This window comes from Saprolegnia parasitica (assembly GCF_000151545.1).
Source record: "Saprolegnia parasitica CBS 223.65 unplaced genomic scaffold supercont2.227, whole genome shotgun sequence".
Lineage (NCBI taxonomy): Eukaryota > Oomycota > Saprolegniomycetes > Saprolegniales > Saprolegniaceae > Saprolegnia > Saprolegnia parasitica.
The window spans coordinates 1-16,078 of NW_012156621.1; the positions used below are offsets into that span (position 1 = coordinate 1).

Sequence of the window (16,078 nt, forward strand, 5' to 3'; positions counted from 1 at the left end):
GCAACATCATCTCGCACAACACGATCAAGATCGTGCCCGACAAGTCGGCGCCGATTCCCGCGGCGGTGCAGGCGGCCGCCAACGCCAATGCGCCCGTGGGCAGCTCGGCCGAGAACGCATACCCCGTGCCGTCGGCGGCGCCAGCCTACCCCGCGTCGTACGGCGCGGCCTACACGTGGGACGCGCAGCAGCAGTGGCAGCAGTACTATGCGAGCTACTACGCGGCCGGCTGGTCGTACCACAACGGCGTCTGGTACGACAGCACGGGCGCGGCCCAGACGGCGTACGATGGCACTGCGGCGGCCGCCTACAGCTACAAGACGCCGACGCTGAGCGCCAAGACGGACGCGGCTAAGAAGGAGTAGGCGTCATCGCTTCCTCTCATACGAATAGCACGATGGTCGTGGCATCGAACGCGTTGTGGATGATTCGTTGCAATGGAGGAGGTCCATAGCTGCTGCAGGTGGATGCGGCCTTGAGCCAACGCTCGGGCAACCATGCACGAGGAGCGGTGGTGGGAGCGCCGTACAAGCAAAGGCCATCACGCCCTGCACTACCAACTGCACGTACTACGAGTACAGAGTCGTCGGGCGGCGTCGACTTGCATCATTTTGGCGCGCCATCGAGGCTGTCGACACGGCGTTTCTCGTGGTTGTCGCCATCGCGATCGAACAAAGAGGTGGGGAGGTTGATAGATTGATATTTTTCGCCATAGGGTTGGTTCCGTCGTGCGAAGATCGACCACGATGCATGTGTCGACAGCGTCGATGTCATCGCAGGGACGTAATACCTCTTGGTGCGGTAGAGCGGCGCAAGGTGCTCGCAGTAGGTCTTCTCGTCGTCGTGCCCTTGCTCGCCCCATCGTTCGCCCGACGAGATTTTCTACGTTGTACTAGTGCGTTCTTGCAAGGGTATATTTAGTCCCTTGGTGCTTGGCACCGCGTGGTCCGACTTGGCGCCTGGACAACTCTGCACGTCGCCGCTCTGGTAGCTCTTCCAGACACTGTGCTGGACCTTGGCCTCAATAGTCACGGGCTGCATCCGCAATGTCCAGCACTAACTACAGTGGTGGAAGTTCGCACCTTGGACAGCGCATTTCCAGGCTACCAGACCCTCGGCTTCTGACACGCTGCAACGCATGGAACGCTGTTTCAAGCTCGCATCTGTAGCATCGTCCAAGGTCTATCGATACTCGCGTGTATGCCGCCTCTTAGCGCACTCCTGCTCTTAGCGTGTGATTTCCAGCGCAAGAGCGTGCACCTGTGGAACGCCACGTGACTTGCTGGAAACTTGCACTCATGACCGTACAAATGCTGCGGCAATGTGAGAAAGGGTGCACTGGTCCAGCTCTTTTCTACACAAATAGTGTTATGCTCACTCGGTGGCCTTTTGCCTCGGGCTCGAACATCGTAGCAGATAACACGCCTCGACTGCCGCTTGTGAAGCACGCTTGCATTCAACGTGTGAAGTGTCTAAACTCCGTCCTCGATACGCTACAATGTCTGTCCAGAGCGTGGAAGCGACCAATCATTACACTATTTCAGATAGAAAGGCTGCGTTGGCAATGGTATCCTCTGATTGCCACATGTGATCATGGAAAGCTGGCGGTAAGGGCCCACCAGATTGCCGTTAGGACGCGCGACGCTCATCGGCATTATCACATTTGCTCCACAGCCATGAAGTCGACTTCCTACTGCATTGCGACGCTCCTCCTCGCTGCGTCGGCGGCCCACGGCCTGCGCCTCTCGGCCCAAGAAAAGGTCGATGTCGCCGCCAAGCTCGCGGCGTGGAAGGCCAGCCACGCCGGGAAGCAAGCGGAGGCCAACGGCTTTCTCCCGCCCAAGACCGAGCACGGCAACCTCGAGGACGGCGAGATCGACGACGAGCTCGAGCGCTTTGCGACGACGCAAAAGATCGTCGACGACCTCAACAAGCAGCACAGCGGCGCCGTCTTCTCGACCGACAACCAGTTTGCGCTCATGACCGAAGACGAGTTTGCGGCCTTTGTGAAAGGTGCGTTCAAGCACGAGACGCCCAAGCGCCAGCTCCGCGCCGACAACGTGCAGATGTCGCTCTCGCAAGCACAGCGCGAGGCCACGGACGTCGACTGGACGGCCAACAAGTGCATGTCGCCGGTGCGCAACCAAGGTACGTGCGGTTCGTGCTGGTCGTTTGCGGCCGTCGGCGCCGTCGAGGCTGCGCACTGCCTTGTGACGGGTGAGCTCGTCGACTTTTCCGAGCAGCAGCTCGTGAGCTGCGCGTCCAGCGCCGGCCATGGCTGCCAGGGCGGCTGGCCCGACAAGGCGCTCGACTACATTGCCCAGACCGGCCTCTGCACCGAGTCGAGTTTCCCGTACTCGTCGGGTAGCTCCAACCAGAACGGTCAGTGCAAGAACTGCCAAAAAACCAAGGTCAGCGTCGGCAACTCGGTCGACGTTCAAGGCGAGAGCGCGCTGCAGTCGGCGCTCGACAAGCAACCGGTGACGGTCGTCGTCGAAGCCGGTAACAACGTGTGGCGCAACTACAAGAGCGGCGTTGTCCAGAGCTGCCCTGGTGCGCAGTCGGACCACGCGGTCATCGCTGTGGGCTATGGCACGAAAGACGGCCAGCAGCACTTTAAGATCAAGAACTCGTGGGGAACCGGCTGGGGCGAGAAGGGCTACATGTACCTCAAGCGCGGTGGTGGCGGCAAGGGCATGTGCAACGTGGCCGAGCGCCCGTCATACCCGACAATGACCGGCAAGCCGCAGCCGACATCCAACCAGCCGCAGCCGTCGTCTAACCAGCCGCAACCGACGTCCAAGCAGCCGTTGCCCAAGCCGACGAAGACGCCGACGAGCCAGCCCACCGAGAAGCCGACCGGCAAGTGTGACTGCAAGGGCTGCTACTACCCGCCTGTTGGCGGCTGCTTGAGCTCGTACTACGACCAAGACTACTGCGAGTACCTCTCGGGCTCGTACGGCTCGTACTGGTGTGCCTAAGTGCTCTGTGGATCTGCGTAAACTGTAAATACTTGATTTGTGTCCTGTCGTGTGATTTGTACCCTAGTGGGCTGAGAGATAGCCGCCGTATTGCCGACGTTGCAGCTGCACAAAAGCCATGGGAGATTAAAAAGAGAAACAACGAGACGCGCATCGTTGCTTCTTCTGTGACCTGCGCGCAAGATCGATCGTGTTCTGGTGCGTGAGGCTCCACTCGAACGAACGGCGCGTTGCCCTCAAACTGCCACTACGATCTTATTGCTGGCATGTGCCCTATTACATCTTGCCCCTCGCGACCGCTTAACGACTCGGAAGGCGGTGCAACCTCGCCAGCCGTACTCTCCGCAGCATCCTCTACCAAGGGTCCACGCTTGGCGATTTTAGTTTCAAACGCAACGAGGTCGATATCACACCTAGCGATGGCTTGGATCGCATTGGGCAAGGAAGAAAAAAGAGGCCTCCAGCGCGGTCTTTATAGACAGAACGTCCCCGAGATGCACTATTGTTGTACAAGACACCCGTCTCGACTGTAGCTCCACCGATTGCGCTAAACTTTGCGACAACCAACCATCGACACAATCGAGTAGGAGAAAAACACGACACAACTCGTTATAAACAAACGAAACACAATGGGACGAGAGAGATGGACACGACTCTACTTCTTGTAGAGCTTGTACAAGGTGGCCGCCGCGACGATGGCACCGGGCACAAAGATGATGGCGAGGTACATGTACTGTACGGGTACGTCGGCGCCGTGCCTTCTGGTAGAACGTTGCGATTGGGGTAACCGGATGAACCTGTTAGAATAAATAGCCGGTTTGAATTAACCGGTTGATGTAGCCGGCTAGAGATTCGAGCTGTCCCAGCGTTACGTGTCGCTCTGCGAGCGACTGTGCGTGTTCCCATGGAGTAGACAAATTGTACTTTTATGTGAATATGTACTACGTACAACGCGACCGGTGCTTGCTTATGGGGCCTCCTGCAGAGCTTTGGATGCAACACGGCTGGCGCTGACTACAATACGATCGGCCGTAGATGCGACTTGAAAGTTTGGCAATACATACACGCCCGAGAGTCTTTTCGGGGATGGAGCTGCCTCCTTTCTGGCTCGAAATCTTTCGATGCAATCATCCGCGCGTCATTTTCCCGCTCCTGCGTACCGACTCGACAGACAATTGAAGACCGTAAATGTGGCCATCACTTGAGCATTTTTGACAAGGAACATAGGGTACAGCTCGTACAGAGAAGTCCTGGTGCGGGGCTCAACACACGATGATATTGGCCATTTTAAGAAGAGAAAGAGATACTTGACGCAACAGGACGAGCAGGTCCAAACAATTGGAGACCAGAAGACCAGAAACACAATACAAACAACCCAGGGTGTCGAGCGCACGCCATTCCGCATTTGAGGGGTCGTAGCGTCATGGATAATCCACCTCGTCGACCACTGGGCAGGTAGGACTTCCCTGCATTCGATACCCCCGATCTGCTCGGCCGTCTACGGGGAGACGCAATAGCAACGCCGTCGGTAGATGCTTGGCAGAATGCCAAGGCTGTGATGACCCTGCCTGCTTGTATGGAGCACGTCCGCTTTCAAGCCGGCAGCGTGCGACTCTAGGTGTGGTTGTGTCGACCATCGCGCTATCTTCTTGCAGCAACCTGGACACTTGCCAATGGCGGCCGACACGGCGATCCACGAGGCTGCTTGAGAGTGCACACGAGTCGAGCTAGAGAATCGTGAGAAGGACGGAAGGTCGTGGTGACGGGCTCGCCAGCTTGGGGCATTCCCATACTAGTAGTGTCTGCTGCAAAATGAGCCTCCCCACCACAAGCAGCTAAGTAGACACCAACACGGCTCGTGCTCTCAAGTACTTGTGTCTTGGGCTTGAGAGCGACGTTTTCTCACGAGATCCTGCCTTCGTATGTCTCGGACGACCGACTGCACACGGCGAACTCAAAAGCAACACTACATTGGCTCAATTGAGAATATACTCTAACGAATGGCGGTCGCGCGTTGTCGTTTGCAGCAGCTTTCGCTGGTAGTAGAGTTCTCGGCGCTTGGCGCGGATCTCGCTGCGCTGCTTTTCGTATTTGAGTTTGAGTTTGGCCAAGACGCGGTGTTTGTGGTGTTCATAATACACTTTGGATCGCCGCCGACTCATTTCGCGCTGCGCAATGGACGGTGGGCGCCGCTGGCGCTTCGTGCGCGGTGGTGACGGCGTAGTCGTCAACGATGGAGCATCCAAATCGGATTCCATCCAGGCGTTGGCCATGGGCATGGAGCGCGACTTGAGTGTTTTGTTTCCACTGGACGTCACGACGAGAGGCATCGCTGAAGATTTTGGTGCGGTCGGTTTGATTTCAGTTGCAATCGCCTTTGAAAAACGTGCGAGCCAACCCGAGTTCGCTTGCGCGAAACCTGTCGTCGTTGGTGCGACGCCGCTGGCGGAGGCAGAGATGGGCGCGCACAAAAAAGCCACGCCTCGTGGCGTCCAAGGAAACAACTCGTAGCCATACGTAGCCAAGCAAATTTTAGAAACCCGCTTTGGGATCGTGGAGTAATGCTCTAGAGTAGCACGCGATGGCATCATGTCCGAGCCACATCACTGGGCACGGCCACTGCGACGGCACCCATTGGTGTTTGGTTTCCCTTCTAGCTCGCCGCGTTTGTGGCGTGGGTTTGGAGGTTAGAAGGAGGTGGCCACGTGGTTTTTTCAATATAATCCATTTTCGATCAAGGACCAACGTGCCACGAAGGCCTGAAGAGCAGGCGCATGCGATCGAGTTACAGGAATGGGCGTTAGAAGGACACGTTCTTCTGTCATACGCTCGACATGGGTGGCGACGACGTACTCAGAATACCGACTTGGCTACAGTATGGAAATACGGGCGTGAGAAGACTTCAAGGATTGGACCTGGGTTGAAAGTGGGCGTCGTAAGGTGAAGCGTGGGACTCGATGCCTGGGCTCGCACGTTATCGACTCGACAGCCGCCCAGAAGTAGCCCGCGCATAAACAGATGTTGGCATCGTCTTTTACGCCACCTGCGCCGACGGGCTTGGGTGCGTCGAAGGCGATGCGTCCTCACGCCAGTACATGGGTAGTAGAGCAATTATCCATCGGTTTCTCCATGCAACGCGATCCATGTCGGCAATCCTTCCTTCTGCGCTCGGACAAGGCAAGGGGCGTGGCTAGACCAAAGAAAGTACGACATTAGCGTCGATTTGTTGATTTGAATCGACGACCCACTTGAACAAGAACGTTGCCGTTGGCTGGTGAATACGCGACACGTCCGCAACTCAGATCCGAAACCCGGCTCACGTCGCGCCACGTCGGATCTAGCTTCCAAAGGGAGCAGCGAGGATGCGCGACAAGAAAAAGAAAGGGGACGTCGTCGTCTTCTGCGCCATCGTGCAATCTGATTTCGCGATTGCATTCGTTGAGTTGTAGGAACGGTATCGTCTATAGCGTGAATAGAGGCGCGCAGGAGGGTGTAGAAGAACACGTTGGTACAACGCGCCAACGAGGTCACGTCTATTGTCGTCGACTCAGATGGCCCGCGAGACGGCTCCGACGCCTTCTTCCTCACTTTGCAATTTCCTCGGCAGCCGTTCAGCATGAACAACCCTAAGGAATTCATCACAGCCGAGCGTGTCTCGTACGTGCACTCGATCGACAAGGCGGCCGGCGAAAACGCTGAAGAGTATGAAGCCAACAAGACGCCTGGTGACCTCGAAGACGGCGCGCTCCGCGCCGGTGGTGCTCCGGTGTACATGTCGGCCGAGTGCCTCTCGATCCTCTTTCAGTATGCGATGATTGGTATCGTGTACGGTGGCGTCAACTCGATGCGGTACGCGATCGTCACGGGCTACTTCCAGCTCGAGACCAACGTCGGCAACTCGGCCCGAGCGCTCTTGAGTCTTGGCTGGTCGCTCAAGGTTGTCTTTGGCATGTTCAACGACTGCTTCCCGATCTTTGGCTACTCGCGCAAGCCGTACATGCTCCTCGGCTGGACGCTCTGCTCGATTTCGCTCCTCGTGATCGCCATCAAGGACCCTGGTGAGGAAGGCTCGCAAACCGACGGCCCGGTCTTTATCCTCCTCGCGGCGCTTGCCGGTTTTTGCTACGTCATGGCCGACGTCGCCCAGGACGCGCTCATGCTGGCGGTCGCCCAGCGCGAGCCCGACGCTGTCCGCGGTCGTCTGCAGTCGTACTCGTACGCGGCGCGCACAGTGTTTTACGGCCTCATTCAATTTGTGTGCGGTCTCTGCCTCAACTCGACGCGCTTTGCCGGTACCTTTGACTGGGACATTGGTATCAACGGGTACTTTTGGATTCTTGCCATTCCGTCGTGCTTGAACGTCGTGGTGATTTGGTTCTTTGTCAAGGACGAGAAGCGCACGCGCATTCCGCTTGGCACCTACTTTGACCAGTTCTGGACGCTGGTCCAGAAGCGCGCCGTGTGGCAGGTCCTCCTCTTCAACTTCCTCTTTGGTCTCTTCCAGTCGATCACGTCGACAGCCGGTGACTACATTGCCTTGTACTGGGCAGGCGTCGAAAACCTCAACCAGCAGATTGTCGGTGTCGTGAGCCAGCTCCTCTTTGCCGCTGTCCTCACGCTCACGGGCACCTACGGCACGCATTGGAACTGGCGCTTCGTGCTCGTCACCACGATCATCATCACGTACGCGATCGACTCGGTCTGCCAGTTTTGCACGATCTACGCCGTGGTGCGCAACCAGTGGTTCTACCTCGGTGTGCCGCTCATCGAGACGGTCCCGTCCGGTATCAACTTTGTCGTTGGCACGTACGTCATTGTCGAGCTCGCCGAGGTCGGCAACGAAGGCGTCATGTACGGTCTCCTCACGACGGTGTCGAACCTCCCGGGTACATTTGGCACAATCATCACCAACATGATTGACGGTCAGCTCGACTACGGCAAGAAGCTCATCAAGGAGGACTCGCCCGAGACGCGCAACCAGGTCGCGTACTCGTACGTCATCTATTACACGTTTGTCGCCGTCGGCTGCCTCTGGGTGTTCCTCCTCCCGCCGCAGCGCGCGGCCGTCGCCGAGCTCAAGAAGAACGGCGGCAGCTACCCCAAGGTGGCCGCGCTCATCTTTGTCGGTCTCTTCATGGTGCTCGTCACGTCCATCACGGGCAGCATGATGTCCATGTTCGAAACCACCAACTGCTTTATCCTCGCAGGCGGTGACGACGATTGCCCGGAAGGCACGCCGCAGACGTACCTCGCGATCATCTTTGTGCCCGGTGCCATTGCCGCGCTCGGTGCCGCGTACAAGCTCTTTCTCGCCAAGTAAGCGGGGACCCCTGTAACAACTCTGTAATCGAATGTGTCGTGTTTCAACGAGTGTTGATTTTTGCACACATGCGAGACATGTCATTTGTCTTGACGTTTGAAGCAAATTACAAAGTGTGGAAACCACGAGAAGCCGGTGAAATTTGATTTGCGTACCAGTACAATGTCTCTGTATCTCTATCACTAAATATAAGGTTTTAGAGGCATTTGCCATGAGTCATTCAACGCACTCGCATTAAGGAGCTGCGGATCTGTAGCTTTGTTTTCTGTGTTGCACGGCGCTTTCACCGAATGGTTCAGATGTGAATTCAGATCCCGGACCACGTGCCATTTTGCATCTGTATGGCCGCATCTTTCCCGATTTTCGCCAACTATATGGAACACCCTCGTGCAGTTGACGCTGCAGACACAATGGCAAACCGCGCGTTATCAATCAATCAATGTACATATTACGATGTTTGGTCTTCGGTCACGCTCTTGGGTCGCTTGGTGCTCGTCATATCCTTGAAATACTGTCGTACAGGAAGGCTGGCGCGCGCCTGCGGGTCATCGCGGACGAGATTCTCCGACTTGGACTCTGCCGTGGCTCTTCCTCGCTTCGCTGATCTAGCCTCGAGGAGGCATGTCGGAAGCGTGCCTTCCTTTGACACTGGCGCCTCCTCGGTCGGAAGAGAAGCAGCCGGAAGGGCAGCGCATAAGCGGGCTTTGCCAAGATCTTCGAAGCGTTTGTTTAGCTCTTCGTAGCGTCTGTGGGCTTGGGCCAGATGGGCCTCAAGCGAGGCACGAGCGTCATGTTCGTTGACAAGCTTGCGGCGTAGGTCAAGAATGACGTCTTCTTTGACCTGGAGTGCGCGTGCGGACTCGGCCTCCTTTCGGGATGCATCCGCTAACACACACGCCATTGCAAGGTGCGCAGCAGTCGCGTCGTTGACAGCAGCGAATAGACATAATGTGGCCTTGGCTCGGTCGTCGTCTCGCTCGAGTCTGCACCGGTCTCGCTCCCGCATGGCCTGATCGAGGGACTCTCGTAGCTCGCGCATCTCTTCACGTGCAGCGACCTCGGGCTCTTCACGTGCAGCGACACCACCGTCACCAACACCCGCTGCGATCCCACGGGAGCTACGAGTGGCGCGTACACCTCCAAGGTTGGCCCCGGGTAGGATCGCCGCACCAGCTCGTGAGCCCGGACCGTCGTCTACTGGTGGCGTGGTGACAGCACGCGCAGCTTGACTTGCAGCCTCCTTCTTCATGCGGGTTGTGCAGTTGAGGCACGCGAAGATGCTGCGAGGAAGGTACATCCTCACTGTGATTCCTGCGTTCTCGCAACGTCTCGATTTGCCGTGCGTTGTAAGAGTTGCTTCGCATTGCTGCTTCGTCGAGGACATCGGTGGCACCCGTGGAAGGTCTCCGCGTTGGCACGAAACGTTTCTGTGTCATTTACATAGGTGCTGACAGCATTTTACAAACGACATACATTCATACGATTTAATTTCTGCCGTTTTTGATATACAGTATACGGTACAGTCTTTTCAGAGAAAACAAGTACGGTCTGCAAGCACTTCTGCACATACTCATTTTTGATTGGACAAAAAAGAATGGTATTGGCCAATGACACGTTTTTCTTCCTTGGGGTAGCCACAGGGGGGTGACAACCCCTCAAAAAAATGGCTTTTGTATTGCTTTTTGGGAGGCATCCAGCCAATCAGCAAGCTTTAACCTCGTGACATACATTCCTAAACCACGTGGCTACTGTTCGACGAATCAAATCATGTTGCACCCAAAATCAACCAATCCGAACGAACCAGAACGCAGAAATCGAGCGTGCTTGGGCATTCAGAGGCCAATCGAAAAACCGAATGTTCCCGTACCTCGGTTTTTTCGCAAGCTATCCAAATGTTGAATTCGCGCGCAAATCGCCGCTAAACTGCATGAGCTGTGCTCAGAAAGGATGATACGGTGTTGTGATAGGCTGAATCGAAATCATTACAACCAATAAGAAACCGTATCCGGATAAAATGAGTTTGAAATTGCCATTGCAATCGACTTTCCGCGCTTGACCTCAAGCTTGCGCCATGGGGAAGAAGGCTAAAACAAGAGAAGTCTGTGGCGATTGTGGAGAGACCAAGCACACCGTGTCGACGCATAGCCAAAGCGGGCGACGCGTGTGCGCCGAGTGCCGCAGACAACTTACAACTCCGAAGCCTCCACTTGTCGACACGGCTTCCCTCGTCACCGAAAACCAGCAGCTACGTTCCGCCGTGCACATGCAACTACTGCAGCTCAGTGCGCAGCATCAACAAGCATCCCAGCGCCAAGCCTCGATGCAATGGCTCGAGCAGGAACTCGACAAGACACAGCAAGACCTCGAGCTTCAGTGCGCCGTCACACACTCATTGAAGGACGAGCGAAGCGCAAAAGACCGACGTCCGAGTCCAAGAATAAGCGGCTGCTCGAAGCCGACCCCCTCACGCGCGAGGCCCGGACGGTTCGGTCGCACCACACCGAGTCGCTCGCGCCTGTCAAGTCGGTGTAAAGCCTTGGAGCTAATGTATAGACTCGATGATGAAACTCTGTACCTTGTGGGCTTGAGCGCCGGGCGCATACACGCGGTGAGCCGCGGTCTGTTGATGGCGACGGATCCGCGACCTTTGCCTCGGCTGTTGCTGGTCCAGGTATGGAGCGTTTCCGCGTATTCGGTCAAATACAAAAACGTAATCGACGCTTCGACGACCTTCTTCATACACTTGCTGTTTTAAAAAGTCAAACACTCGATTGCGTTAAATGAGTTCGACCTTGATTCGTAATCATGGGTACAGTGGTACACCTCCTCTGGGCCCAAAAAGCACTTTTTTCACTTGGGCGGGTTGTCACCCCCCTGGGGTAGCCACCATTTTGGGTAGCCACACATCCTCGAACGCAAACTGGCCAACGGCCGACGAGGGCACCTCAATTTCAGCCAATCAAAAAAAGGTCAATCTATAAAACATTGGTCTTTCGAGGTCCGTCGAAAGGACCTGGGACGACCTAAAAACCTCAAAAGACCAACCGGTGCGAGCAAAAGTTCATTTCCAAGTCCTTAACAGGTCACGCGCAATCAACCACGCCCTTTCACATTCAACATGCTCGCAACGATGCGACACAACCTCGACCTCAACGTACCGAAGTCGCGTGTCTTGTTGTTGTTGAATTGAGTTATATTACATGCAATTAACTATTATAGAGATATGGTGGACTTCCTAATGCGCTCGTGAGGCTTGGCCGGTACTTCAGCGAGGAGCGTTAGTGGTCGTGATTCGAGATTGTGCGAGGGACCAGGTAGCGTGCACACCAAGGATCGTCGCGGAGAGCGACCAGCGACGCGTCAAGAGATGGCACCACAGCGCGACGAGCCAAGTGCCGGATGTGCAATCGTGCGGTAGCAGCTGCTCGGATCGCGAGCGCGGCAGCGGGAAGTTGCGTCAGCGTCGAGCGGAAGACACGGTTGTTGCGTTCGAGCCAAATACAATACCAGACGCAAGCACGTAAGATCGGCCAGAGGGCACGAACGGGCGACTTGTGGACCGAGTACGGCGCGGCGACATCGTCGTAGAGAAAGCCAGCGACCGACGACGGGAGTTGCATCTGCAGAATGTCTCTCATCGGTGCAAAGGCGCACCAGATCGCTCGGACGTATGGGCAGCGCACAAGAAGATGATCGTACGTTTCACGGGCTTGCGCATCCCAGAGAAGGCAGTGTCGGGCATCGCGGCCGAGAAAGTGTAAGCTGGCTCGGACGGCGACGACTTTCAGCGCGACCCGGTACACGAAGTCGCCATATCGTGGAAGGACGTGAACTGGCTGCCGTAGAGATACAAATGAGGCCGCTCGGCCCGGGTGCTCGTAGAAGGTCGCTGGGACGCCGAGGTGTTGCACTGAAAGCACACGCCAGTCAAAGCGCGGTCGCTGTCGGAACAGGGGCTCCGAAAATGAGTGTCATAATTGAAATGTATATTTTGTACCTGAGTAAATCATTTTTGAGGTTGGCGCGCTGCATTACAATGCTACATGGCAACGCTCGAGCACAAAACATTTATTAAATGAATGGCGAGACATCGAAACAATCACTTTATGACGCACTCGTTGCTTCATTATTCGCATTTTTCTCGTCCAAGTTGTCCTTGATTTTCGTAACGCCCAATAGGTCCTTGTTGAGGTTGAGAAATAGCTTGCGCTCGAGGTTCTCCGGCGTCGTCGCCTTGCGATTCTAGGGTAGCACGTAACGACACTTGCTTCAACACGGGTGGCGACATGGATCAATCAATAATGGCGCAGGCACTGCCTGTCCCATGCTTCGTGTAATGTTTGGGACCTTAAACAATGTTTCTTGTTCACACGGAATAAGAAACAATCAATATTGAGTGCAAAAAATGTAAAAAAATGCGCTCACTAAATATATGTTTCGGAACCCCTGGTGCGTGTAACCTTGGGCGACGAGCGTCTCGATGTGCGAGGCGTGATCTTTCGCGAGCCACTTGAGCTTGCTTGACGCAGGAAGATGCGCGTGTACTAGTCGCGCGTCTTGTGGTGCTCTTTGGCAAAAGGCTGGCATTCACAGCCAGAGCCAGCGATCTGATTGGTGGCTGTGGAGGATGAGGCGGCTCCTGATTGGTGGCCCTGACTAGGCTACCTCCAAGAATGCATAGATTCGGATCATGTTTCGGAGTGTGTGAACGGGTTGCGCATTTCGGATCCGACGACATGGCCGCATCCGCCCCGATCCGAAGGACCGCTACGTGAGCAGCGACGGCAAACCAGCCTGTGTCAAGTGCCATACCACCAACAAACCCATTACGGGCTACACCAACGACCCAAAGCGCCGCGCTCAGTCTGCGATGGACCCAACCCAGCCGCGCCCGCCGCCGCCGATCATGAAGCGGCCGCCGGGCAAGATGTGTGCGACTGTGATGCTGCGGCTCAAGAAGGCGACGATGACGAGGGTGATGAAGCCATCGCGGGCGACGAGTCCATCGCGCTTAGCCGTCCGGACCTCAAGGCGCACCTGGACGCCATGTGGCGGAGCGTCTCGGCGACACTTCCGAGGACGTACGGCGCCCGTGTGGCGCAGTCGGCGACCTTGGACAAGAACAAGGGGCCCAATGACTCCTTCATGCTCCCAAACGCGCTGCTCTAGGCGGGTGACCCGACTTCTTTTTCTCCAACATGCAAGTCTTCGTCATGTGCCCGTTCTTGTTTTACGGCGACGTTATGGGCGACTTTGGCTTGAAGTGCGTTGCGTGTGGGGAGCAAGGGTGTCATCTCCACGGCTGGAACGACTCGTGGAACGTCGTCGTTGGTTTGGACAACATGACGCTGGCCAAAGTCCGCTCGTTCAAGCACCCAGACTGCCCCGTGGCTGCCGCGGCACCTGCAGCACCGACTGCAGCATTTGCAACCGTGGCTCGAGCGGCCCTGCCGACAACTTCTACAGCGTCAGTGCAGCGCCGCGCATCCACCAAGAGAGCTTGTCGGTAGGCTAGCAATCACGGTCAAGTAGTGACGCCTCGAAGATGTCTCCCCATGAACCCACCCAGACCAACTCTACCCCGCCCGCGCAATGTCAGAGACGAGAAGAAGTGCGTCGAGTGCGGCGGACTCCGACGGATCTCTCACGTTTTCCGCAACGGCATGACGTCGAGCCGTCCAGCCATGGTCGTCAAGTACAGTGTGTACGCACCGGGATCGCAGCATCCCGAGCGCGAGTCAACTCCAGATGCTTGTGCCTGGGTATGGAAAGATTAGACCAGCATCGAGGGGCGCGAGGCTCTATACCTAGCTGCCCTTGCTGCTGCCCACGCAGCACTCATCAACCACAAACGTCGCGCCACTGTAGATACCGATATGATTGGCAACCACCTTAGCATACATACTACAATATTAAACGCACCTTTTGGTACTAGTAATCATTCTCGCAATGTCGGATCTCAACTGCGAGGCTGCTACAATTGCAAAGTTCCTCGATCCAAGGGGTCACTCTGTTACAACGAAGCCCGAGTTCCAGGCCGATCGTCTCATCATGGAAAAGGTCATGGTCGTGCCACGGTATGTCGGCGTCAACGTGCGAGACGCCGACGCTTTGCCCAGCGACAAGGGCGACGAGCTCAACCTCTTCTGCGTCTCGGCACCAACGACGTGAGGTTCGACAACAACGAGATCGATCGCTACGCTGCGCTGCCCCAGGTCGACAAGGACGAAGATATTCTCACGTGGTGGCAGTCGCACAAGCTCGTGGACCCCGTGCTGTACAAGCGCGTCTTCGAAGGACGATACAGCCTCGGCGACAACATGTTCAAGGCCCACATGTGCGCACAGTCATGGCTGCAGCTTGCAAGGGCGTTGGACTTCCCGCTCCCAACCGACCGGCTGGCAGCCGGTTACAAATGTGGCTCCCGTCGACACTCGCTGGCTTCCTCTTGGACGCCGTGGCTGCGCCGTACTCGGCTCCTAAGTCGTCCATTGCTAGTAGCAAGGGTAGCAATTTGCTACCCTCTACGTGATTCTGCGTGCTTGCGTTTGGCACTATCTCTAGCTCGAACACAACGACCGAGCCTCCCAATCACCTCGTCCCGCGGATCGCGCTCCTGCCTCCGCCTGCCTAAATCAAGTCCCTCAACCGAGTACACACAACGAAGAAAGTCCGACAATTTTATTTAGCATAGTTTTATCTGTTGTAAGAGACGTTTGCTCGCGACCAAGACAACTACTAGAACACGCTTGCACGTCCGGCACTTGGCTCGTCGCGCCGCGGTACCATCGCTTACCGCGTAGCTTGATGCTCTCCGTGCTGACCCTTAGTGTTACCTTGTTCCTCGCCGATCCCGCAACTAGATCACTCACTCTACAGTACTGTACTTGCTTAACGCACCGACCTACCTTACGAGCCCATCACAAGGCCGCTATCTCAATGCAGTTGCGTGTTGATAGTGAATTTCAAAAGTCATTGCAACAAGAACAACGGAAGCGCTCAAAAAACACAAGACCTGGATTCACATGTCAATTTCAAATCCCCTATATTGTTTGCTGATCCTTGAGAAGACGACCAAATGCTGGTGCCAACTCGACGCATTCAGGCGTAGCACTACGTATGCGAAGTCTTTAAGCTAATTTCTGCCAACTTGATTTGAACGCGAACGCGTTTGATTGATTGATCCTTTAGAAGACGTACGACGACGGAAATCCGTGTCTACGCGGCTCGGGCAGAGGCGTCGCGGCTCCAGTCACTCACGGCAGGTGTGCTTCACCACGCAAATTGCAGCGATACACATTGGGCAAGGAAGAAAATAAGAGGCCTCCAGCGTGGTCTTTATAGACAGAACGTCCCCGAGATGCACTATTGTTGGACAAGGCACCCGTCGTACTGTAGCTCCACCGATTGCGCTAAACTTTGCGACAACCAACCATCGACACAATCGAGTAGGAGAAAAACACGACACAACTCGTTATTAACAAACGAAACACAATGGGAGTACGAGAGAGATGGACACGACTCTACTTCTTGTAGAGCTTGTACAAGGTGGCCGCCGCGACGATGGCACCGGGCACAAAGATGATGGCGAGGTACGTCTGCGGCGTGCCTTCCGCGCACGGCACGCGGCCACCGGCAATGCGGAAGCAGCTCGTGGACTTGAACATGGACATCAAGCTGCCCGTGATGGACGTGAGGAGCACCATGAAGAGGCCAAAGAAGATGAGCGCGGCCACCTTGGGCTGGCTGCCGCCGTTCTTCTTGAGCTCGGCGACCG

The 16,078-nt window shown here is 56.0% G+C and overlaps 6 protein-coding genes across 6 annotated transcripts; all 6 read left to right on the forward strand.

Moving 5' to 3' along the window:
- Window positions 1–29: 29 nt before the first annotated feature.
- On the forward strand, window positions 30–365 carry SPRG_16061 (hypothetical protein; the record flags this gene model as incomplete). Its single annotated transcript, XM_012355300.1, has 1 exon — window positions 30–365. A coding segment is annotated over one exon (336 nt), but the record flags the coding sequence as incomplete, so codon positions are not given.
- Window positions 366–1,659: 1,294 nt separating this feature from the next.
- On the forward strand, window positions 1,660–2,981 carry SPRG_16062 (hypothetical protein; the record flags this gene model as incomplete). The annotated part of the gene is made up of 1 exon (XM_012355301.1): window positions 1,660–2,981. The coding sequence occupies exon 1, from the start codon at window positions 1,677–1,679 to the stop codon at window positions 2,979–2,981; it is 1,305 nt and encodes a 434-aa protein (XP_012210691.1). The 5' UTR covers window positions 1,660–1,676.
- Window positions 2,982–6,597: 3,616 nt separating this feature from the next.
- On the forward strand, window positions 6,598–8,315 carry SPRG_16063 (hypothetical protein; the record flags this gene model as incomplete). Its single annotated transcript, XM_012355302.1, has 1 exon — window positions 6,598–8,315. The coding sequence occupies one exon, from the start codon at window positions 6,598–6,600 to the stop codon at window positions 8,299–8,301; it is 1,704 nt and encodes a 567-aa protein (XP_012210692.1). The 3' UTR covers window positions 8,302–8,315.
- Window positions 8,316–10,564: 2,249 nt separating this feature from the next.
- SPRG_16064 (hypothetical protein) lies at window positions 10,565–10,833 on the forward strand (the record flags this gene model as incomplete). Its single annotated transcript, XM_012355303.1, has 2 exons — window positions 10,565–10,681; window positions 10,711–10,833. 2 exons carry the CDS (start codon window positions 10,565–10,567, stop codon window positions 10,831–10,833), a joined length of 240 nt encoding a protein of 79 aa, XP_012210693.1.
- A 2,338-nt stretch (window positions 10,834–13,171) lies between these two features.
- On the forward strand, window positions 13,172–13,470 carry SPRG_16065 (hypothetical protein; the record flags this gene model as incomplete). The annotated part of the gene is made up of 2 exons (XM_012355304.1): window positions 13,172–13,232; window positions 13,286–13,470. The coding sequence occupies 2 exons, from the start codon at window positions 13,172–13,174 to the stop codon at window positions 13,468–13,470; spliced, it is 246 nt and encodes an 81-aa protein (XP_012210694.1).
- Window positions 13,471–13,499: 29 nt separating this feature from the next.
- SPRG_16066 (hypothetical protein) lies at window positions 13,500–14,472 on the forward strand (the record flags this gene model as incomplete). Its single annotated transcript, XM_012355305.1, has 3 exons — window positions 13,500–13,666; window positions 13,723–13,807; window positions 14,326–14,472. The coding sequence occupies 3 exons, from the start codon at window positions 13,500–13,502 to the stop codon at window positions 14,470–14,472; spliced, it is 399 nt and encodes a 132-aa protein (XP_012210695.1).
- Between the last annotated feature and the right edge of the window lie 1,606 nt (window positions 14,473–16,078).